The sequence below is a fragment of the Vidua macroura genome, chromosome 3 (genome assembly GCF_024509145.1).
Source record: "Vidua macroura isolate BioBank_ID:100142 chromosome 3, ASM2450914v1, whole genome shotgun sequence".
Classification (NCBI taxonomy): domain Eukaryota; kingdom Metazoa; phylum Chordata; class Aves; order Passeriformes; family Viduidae; genus Vidua; species Vidua macroura.
Window position 1 is genome coordinate 43,081,943 of NC_071573.1, and position 9,251 is coordinate 43,091,193.

Sequence of the window (9,251 nt, forward strand, 5' to 3'; positions counted from 1 at the left end):
ACCAAACAAAATCACTTTTAATTTTCCCTAAAATTTTAGATCCTGGGTTTTTTTCCCCTTCCATATGCATTATATTCTTGCTAATTTCACATGGAGACATAAGTAACAGATCAATTATTCAACAGTTTTCATACTCTTCTTCCACCTTTGAGCTTGAAGATACCATTACAGGCAGTGGGGAGAGAGGAAAGAGTGGAAGAAGTTTACCAAAGCAATCTAAACCCCAGGTTTATGCTTCCAGAAGACACAGCACAGACAATGTACTCCACACACAACCAATGCGTCCTCCCCTCCCAGCAAGCCAGCTGCCTAGCAAGGACCAAAAAACAGATCTCGTAATTCCTTGTCCCACAACAAGAGTCTCAAGAGTTTGAGATCTGTTCTAAATGGATTAGAAGAGCATGTGACAAAATCATTCTGTAGAAATGTTCAAAGACAGCACAAAAATTAAAATAAATCAGATTACACTTATTTCTGAGGGTTTTATCTTATAACTTAAAATGCAAAGCATAAACTTTACATAGAGTTAGTATTAAACATTAAGAGATGCTGGTACACGTTTTCCTCAGAGTATTACAAATACATACTTCCAAGGGAAACTGATTTTCCTTTAGACAAAAACCTGACACTGACCTTAATCTTAAGTCAGTATCAGAACCTCTATTAGCATACCTGAAAGGATGGATTATACTGTGTGACCTCCACAACAACATCATCAGACATCTGATTGCCTTTATCTTCTACTGTTACCAGAGTGTAGTAGACAAGACATGGACGATCTCCAGGATGCCATGCTGCAGCAAGTATGACCAGTCCATCACTATTCAACAACAGATATCACAGCATTGAGAGATGATTATTACATATTTTACTTGCTCAGAAATTACCACTCAGAAAAAAAATTTCTTACTACAATCTCAACTAGATATTATTCAATCTTGTATTCTTTTAGAAAGAAAAACTATGCTATTTTCTTTCTTTTAGAAAGAAAAACTACGCTAAGTTACTTTATTAACAGTATTCATATTTCAGTACAAAACTGAACCAAGGCAGTTGTAATTTCTTGCCATTAAATCAAATGCAAGAGATACTAAATTCTCTGCATCTGGTGGAACAAGTTACTGTTGCTTATTTTTTGTCTTTGTAAAATCAAGACAAAACAAATAAACAATCTTGATAAAATGACACTAAAAAAAGTAAAGGGAATTATTATCAGGCAAAGGATTTGTAATGCTAAAAAGATGATAGTATGAAATATAGGATAACTTAATTACCAAATATAAGGTGCTTATTTTATCAACAGTTCCACTCCAGTAAAATTAAATTGCAATTACTTACATGAAGTTTTTGCAGGAAAACAGAACAGATTTATCTCATTAATGAAAGTCTTACCAGATGCAATTGTACTTCCTTACCGATTCTGTTGCAAATCCATGTATTGTATATTTATTCCTCCTTTAATATCTTCATAGTTACTTTCAGATCCCTAAAAAAAGAAATACATCTGTTGTGTAACTGTATATAAAGAGGCTATCAGTTAAAACAAACACATTAACCCTTTCCAGTTGGGCTGGCTCTTACCCAAATTGCATCTGTAATATGTTCTTTCAGGATCCTGTTGATATCCCAGCTGAGAATGTAACGTTCTGATGAATCATCAATCTCCCATTTGTTTAGATTTGAACTTGTTAGCATGTAAAAGCTTAATCTTTCTCTATTCCAAAGAACACTAGAAATCTGCATTTAAAAAAAATGAGAAAGCTAAAAAAGTTAAAGGAAAGCCTGAATGTTTGGATAGAATAATCTAAACCACCCTCCGTCCACAAAAAGAGTTCCTTCCTTGGGCAATCTACAAAAGTTGCACTCAAGATGAGCATTATGATAACTTCCAAGAGAAGTCTTATAGATAAAAGAACATCTACATTACATACATTTCTTGTATGTCCTGCCAACTTCTGAGGAGTTCATTGACAAAACTCAAGCCAATCATCAACCCTTGGCAGTGCTAAGTCAGAAAAGAATTACAGGCTGGTTTCTTCAATTAGTAATGAGGCTATCACTAGAAAGGGGCAGGACATGCAACCATTGCATATTCCCCAGGAAGGACTACTATTTCAAAGTTGCCTTTTATTCAGAGCTAAAGAGTAAGCCAGCATTTGCCTTCACAAAACATACAAATTTATGTGGTTTCTGTTGTTTCACATTTCAAAGAAATATAAGTAACATAAACAAGCTGAGCTAGTCATGGTTTTTGTCATCACACATCCTTATACAATCTTTTCTTTTTCCTTTCTTAAACACAGGCTAGAAATTACAAAGAGAAATTAAAGAAGATGAATGTTTCTCAAGCTTACCACAGCATCATTTCCAGGAGACAATATACCCAGAAAAGAAGAAACCTTTCTACCAATTCCAGAAAACATGCCCTGCCCCTGTGGCAGGGCATGTTGATGAATCTTGCCAGAACTATCAGGTATCAACCGGACTAGTTGACCTCTGGAAGATGATAAAATAAAGCTTCCCCCCTAACAAAGAGAAAGCAACTACATTTAAAAAAGCAACAACATTAAAAAAAAATTTAAATCACATTCTAGAAAACTCTACTGTCAGCTAAAATTCTTTATGACAGCTCATATAGGTAAATGCTGAACAAGACACAAGGCATCCTTAGAAAAAGACAAACATCTCATGGATACTTGGCACTGGCAGAGACTCATTTTCTTAGCTTTATGTGACATTTTTATCCATGAAACTCAATTGCAGTTAAATAACAGGACTAAACGATCACATAATCCTTGGAATATAATGACAAAAAACAGTGTTACCTTTGCCATATTTATTGCAGATTTAAGACTAAAAAAAATGAGCACACTTTTCCGTCTTTAGATTAGGAATAAAACCAGTATTTTAATATAAATCATACTGTTTTACCTTTACTGCTGTGAGGAAAGTGCACAGAGAGCCTCCAAAGTCTGTGAAAGTGTCTGTATAGGATCCTTCATGTGCAAGATTGGGCCAGTAGCGCACAGAACCTTCACTGGTAACAACCATTATTGCTAGAGACTTGAAGTGAAAAAGTAATTAAGAGAACAGGCAAAATGATGATGATGAAGATGATGATGAAGAAGAAGAAGATGATGATGATAATAAAAATAAATCATACTGCAGCTTTAACTTAAACAAGTTATTTTACACATCAAGATTGTGGGCAACAAAGACACAAGAAAGCAGCAAATACATATGGATGCACACTGACAAACCTGGAACTGAATCACAAAAACAATCTGCAGCACAACTTAATTCGTGCAGGAATGTAATATACATTTATTTTCCTAATGAACATTTTCTACTGGTTCTTGTTCTTGATAATTCAGGGTCTGCTGCTGAAATGCAAATAAAACTTGGAGTTGTAAAACAGAAAAGGGCCTGTGGAAAATATTTCAGATGCCAAGAGTTAAAAGCTACTATGGAAGACATCAAATGCAGACTATAATTTAGCAAAGAATCTACTCTAATATCTTTAAGAGAAATATCTAATCACAAGGTGGCTCTTCTCTTCAAAGGCATAGGCCTACAGTGCAACTCAGGAAATCACAGATACCAAACTAAAAGTGTGAAGCAAGAGACTGTTCAGGTAGTGATTTAGAGAAAAGCATTGTACTTAATCTACTGGCTGTTAAAAAAAATGTAAAAATCACAGAACAATAGAAGAACTGTAGCTGGGAATTGTTATAGAGATCCTTGGAGTTTTCTAACCAATTTTTTACTAGACACTGACTTTGAGTTCACAAGTTAAAGAATAATGAAATTAAAAAATACAATAAATAAAGTATTAGGTTTAGGTGTATTACTTCCTCTTAAACTAAGTCAGAACATTTTGGGTTTCATGATATAATCCCAAAATACTAAGTCTGCATTTTATCATCTGGAAGAGTAGCACAACAACAAATCAGAAGAAAAGATTATATTACATATTCTGTGCTGCTGCTTACTGTGCTGCTTACTTCCAAGGACAGCTTCTTAGCCACTTTTATCAGAGCATCACATATATTAACTGAAGTCTAAGCTGAAAATGAGACGTTCTTTTTGTGAATGATAGTAAACAGGCACATTAACACACTTTCAGAACACAACCGATCTTCAAACTTCACCCTCTAATACAGTAACTCAGGAAAAAAAGCACTTAGACCAATCAGTCAAGACACACGAAGCCTGTCCTTCCAGTTTCAGCTTTCTTACAAAGACCAGCTGAGGGAGGGTGCTGGGGCTTGCCTCTCATCTATGGATACTGGGAATTAATCCACCGAACATTATCAGGCAGCAATTAAACTGCAGTTGGTCAGACCCCATTTTTGATTGCCCTGCTGTTTGTTAACACAACACCTCTTAGTTTACTGCATTTTTGTTTGCTATGAAAGCATGTCAAGTAATCCTTAGAAAAACTATTATTTAATCTGATCCTATAAGATACACATGGTGCAATTTAAAAGGACTTGCAGAAGTTTGTTTATTTCAAAGGTATTTACTGCCAACTATCAATCCTGACCTTTTGAACAGCTAGCATACCACCAAATGTTTTCAAATACTCTGAATACATCTTTTTGACAAAAAAGGATATATTCAAAGTTATCCTTAAGGTGCTTTTAAACATTAAAATTTAAAATTTGGTCACCTGAAGAGAAGGTGCTTCACCTGAAGAATTGAGACAAGATATAGCTGCTAAACTAGAACTCCATTGGAAGTCACTGGGTGGCAGCTGCAATTCCTTGCACAGAGATAACTGGAAGAAAGAAAGAGATTCCATAATAAATATGAGACTGGAAGAACTTATTCCTCTGCCACAAAATCTTTAGATGTTTTGACCCTGCTAAAAACTACATTTCAACTAACCCAGACACTGTGTAAGGGAACCAAAAAAATGTCACAAAACAATTTCAACAAGGTTGTCACAACCAGTAAACAGTTAAAAAACATCTTCAAATTTTCAAATATCACTGGTTTTCTTTAGTTATTTCTGAGTGTTTCTCACAACAGTAAAATATTGGATTATTTCTATTGGAGATTATTTGACTATTCCTTAACAAAATATTTAAAAAAATTAAACTAGAAATGCTTGAGAGAACTTATTAAGTACTAACAGGGTAGATAGGGGAAACACTCCTCACTCCCCTATGCCCTTGAAGTTAAAAAAACAGAAAATTTTTAATCCCTTGATAAATCTCTTCAAGTGCCAGAATGTATACACCTGACACTCCCCTGTAAGTGCAGGACCTGTATAATGAACATACATTGTCCTGATTGAAAGAAACTGATTTTGTAACTCTGATTTTGTTTTTCTCTGAGTATCACTGAAATGATGCTGAAAGAAATACTGTCCAGAGGGGATACAAAAAATCTTCACCTAAGAAATCTAGGTGAAACATATGTTCAGTACCTCTGAAATCAACTGTGTTTTTGGGGTTTGTTGCAACTTGAAAATTGCTCCCAGAATAATCTAAACCAATCCATAACATATCAACTAGATTTTAATTATCAAAATAAGCTTTACCAAGACGATCTAAAGAGCCACACCCATTAAAATATGAAGAATTAACCTTAGTGCCAAGGTAACAAAACTGAAGAGAGGAATATAAAAATTATAAGCTCTCTCAAAAGCTTGAGTTTCAGATAATGTTGTTAGCATGACTTCATATCAATCCTGCTGCTTTTGAGGGAAAACAGACAAACTCCAGCTGAAAAAAAAACCCCAACCCCATAACTGCATAACCAGTTGAAACAACATAAAATACAGACTTTCCATCTTGACCCTTCAGTTACCTTAGCTACTGCAGACTGACCAATCTTCCAAATAATCAGCCTCTCCTTATGAACTAGCCAGGCCCATCCACTTTCATCCACTTGAACGCTCAGTTGGTCATCAGCTACATAAAAAAAGTAACTTCTTTAAAGAATTCAGATTTTTAAAACACTGCAGAGCAACATTTAAACCAATAAACTTTCATTCTTATATGAAAATAAGAAATATTTTCTATTACATTAGTTTCCATGTTAGAATTTCCATCTATTTGATTAACATATCAAATTGCTATATCTTGTTTAAAAATCCATTTGATAAACCCTCAACCTTTGAGAATGAAATGACAACCTCAAAACCCATTTCCATGTATTTAGAGCAGATTATAATAGCTTTGTAAATCTCTCAACAATTTTAACATTATTTTTAAGATACGTATTTGGTTCCTCTTATATCTACTATAAAGGAAAAACTTATCCACAGAGAAAAAAATTGTTCAGGAGATCAATTTCTTGAACTCAGGGAAAGGTTTGTATCACTAGGGCTTTTGAAAGAGATAACAAATGGGAATTGAAATAAAGAAAAATATTAAGCATCCACTCTAGGACACAGCAAAATCAAAACAATTAAAAAGCTAAGGAAGAACCAATAAGTAAAAGTTACTAAAAACCTACTATTAGCTTTCCTTGTACCCTTGGTTTTTTACAATAAATTGCATAAGCACCTGAAGGATATTTTCATGCATTCACACCCACATGGGCATTATTATAATTATTGTTACATAGATAACCAGATTGGATTTAAAGCAAGGCACAGACACTTTAGCTTCCCCTGTAAAATCAGCATTTCAATGGCATCAACAACACATTAAGAATTCTCTCAGTTCTTACCATCAGCCTTCTTCAGGGCTTCCATAACCTTAACAGGCAGAGAGGACCCAAAAGCCTTAACATTGTAGTTAATAGTCTCAGTTGCTGTAGGAAGCTGGATAACTCTGGTAGGAGTTGCTCTTAAACAAAACAAAAAGTTACAGTTAACTTTTTATTGCTTATTCATCAGTTTCAGCAGACATTTACTTCATGAGTATCTATTTAGAAACAGATTCATGTAAAATAAACATGCTTTCTCTGGGAATACCACCTGAAGCAAAAATTTGGTGGCTTCCTTACAAGTTGCTAGCTGTCATCAAATTCTTCATTTTTAAAGAACTGACTTTGAATATGCATTACTGCACCAGCAACAAACTCACTGTTCAACCTCTCTACACTCTGGTTATCTACAGAATAAAGACATTCACAATGTCAGAAAAAGCTCAGCAGAAGCTCTTCCCTGACTGCAGGGACTACTTCCATCCCTAGCTCTGGCACTGCTGGGCAGCACTCATTGTGCAACACTTTAAACAGCCATGGCAGCTCGGATCCAACAGCACTTCTACCACCCTCAGCTTGCTGTGGAGACTGCATTTCCTACCATTTATAAAAGCTGCTTTGCATCTTTCCCCACCTTCTCTCTCTGTAACAGCAGGTCTGTGTTGTCTTCTGAACACAGTGAGGAGGGCAAATTTCTCTGCTTTTACAAGTTAATGCCCTCTTTTTATTTCTCCTCGCAAGTGAAATGATGTCTCAGACCTCCCTGTGTGAAATGGCAAAAGTTGACATATAGCTGGCATCAGTAGACAATCCTGGCACCCTGCAAAAATTATTATGCAGACTTTAAGTAAAAGTTCCCCAAAACTGAGCATGGGCAAGCCTCTTTATCTGAACTACATAACAAGTATCTGCTCCTGAGAAAAGAGATTGTGAAGCCTGAAACTGATCTGGGGCTCATGCCGCATCTCAGTTTGATCCGTATGGAAGGAGAAGACGGTGGAAGAAGCTGGAGAGAAGGGCGGGTGTGAAGTGCCTGAACTTTGACTATTTTATCTTCTTTGTAAATACGGAAGTTCTTATCATTTTCATATATCATACTTGTATCACACAGGGGTATATCTGAGGAAGCCGCGCATTTAAAACCTAATAAGAGGTATTCATAACGCTGAACACGTGGTACCGTACATGTACGGCTTTAATGTACAGTACTATAATGTAACCCACACTGGCTCGAGCACCTAACAACGAGGCCGGGTCTGCGGCGAGGGGCGGGACTCACCGCGCCGAGAGGGAGCCGCTCCTCCGCGCCGCCGGCGAGAATAGCACCGGGGAGGCGGCTGCCGCCATGACGGGCAGGGTCTTCTTGCCGCTCGGCCGGGAGAGAGGACTAGGCGCGGTGCTGCCCAGAGTCCTGCGGGCCGATCCGCCCGGGGTCCGCGGGGAGGCGGGAGCCGACGGGAACATGGCTATGGCTGCGGGAGCGTCACCGGCCCCGCCTTCCCGCCCGGCGCCCGCTGAGCGCGTCACCGCGGGGCGGGGCCGCGCGGGAACCGCCGGGAGCCGAGGGGAACCGAGTGTGACCGGGAGGAGAAGGGAGGAGCCGAACACGGCCGAGGGGATCCGAGCGCGGCTCGGCCCCTGACGGGGAGCGGCGAAAACCCCGCGACGGCGGCGCCGCTGCTTGTGCAGGGCACCCAGCCCGGCCTTGAGGGGGTGAATGGCGGCCCGGGCTCCTCCTCAGCGCTGCTGGCCCTCAGCGCCAAACTGAAACACGGTCCTCTGGCTCAGATGTTCCTGAAGCTATGCTCCGTCCTTCGGGGCATTCCCAGGAGGATTCACAAGGGTGGGTTTGGGTACCATTCCTCGCTGAGTTCATGCGATTAGCTTGCACTAACTAGCTGGATATGATCGAAAAGCAGCTTTCAAAGACTATTTGGAAGGACGTATTTTCAGTAAGAGTTGCCTTATCTTTAAAATAGCCTGTGCATACCTGTGTTTGTCCCCAAATTTCTAATTAAGTAAATAAATCAATACACAAAACCATATTCCATACAGACCTTGGCACGTTTCACATCTATGGTAAATAACAACCATGCACTACAGCTATTCTGTGGTATAAAAATAGATTTTAAGCCTTCAAGGGGAACTAAATGCTCAATGGCATCGGTTGGCATGAAAAAGCTTTCCGACGGTAAGTATGTACCACCGTCGGGGAAGAAGTTGAGTTGAATGTATAGTATTAACAAAGCAAATCAGTTAAGATCAACTTCACTAAAAATAGAACATTTTTTAAAAATTGCATAACTTTTCAAAACCGTGTTTTTTGATAATAGATTCAGGGCTGTTAGGCTTTCTATGTGGATTATAGTCCCCTATGACTGAACCCAAATGCAGATGAGATAAACTTGAGATGGTTCATCTGGCAGGACTGAAGTATGAGACGCTTGTCAGTGTCAGTGCTTTGTCTTTTTCATTCAAATAAGCTCCTTTGGCTTTGATTTTATGCAAAAAGCAAAATACTAAAATTCAGTGGAGCATCACTATATTGTTACATTAATATACTATCCTTCTATATAACCTTTTTATAT

General features: G+C 38.0%; 2 protein-coding genes across 2 annotated transcripts in view; one reads left to right on the plus strand and one right to left on the minus strand.

The window, feature by feature from the left end:
• The window catches only part of NUP133 (nucleoporin 133), a 30,193-nt gene extending 22,053 nt beyond the window's left edge, over positions 1–8,140 (minus strand). Inside the window, exons 1-9 of the mRNA XM_053973609.1 lie at positions 7,943–8,140; positions 6,685–6,803; positions 5,818–5,921; positions 4,673–4,780; positions 2,932–3,063; positions 2,355–2,525; positions 1,582–1,737; positions 1,416–1,486; positions 673–820 (exon numbers count right to left, since the gene is read on the minus strand). Coding sequence (XP_053829584.1) covers positions 673–820; positions 1,416–1,486; positions 1,582–1,737; positions 2,355–2,525; positions 2,932–3,063; positions 4,673–4,780; positions 5,818–5,921; positions 6,685–6,803; positions 7,943–8,127 — 1,194 coding nt within the window. The 5' untranslated portion in view covers positions 8,128–8,140. The remainder of the gene's footprint in view (positions 1–672; positions 821–1,415; positions 1,487–1,581; positions 1,738–2,354; positions 2,526–2,931; positions 3,064–4,672; positions 4,781–5,817; positions 5,922–6,684; positions 6,804–7,942) is intronic.
• URB2 (URB2 ribosome biogenesis homolog) overlaps positions 1–9,251 on the plus strand; it is a 147,397-nt gene that overhangs the window by 25,838 nt on the left and 112,308 nt on the right. The gene's annotated exons all lie outside the window — the stretch shown is intronic.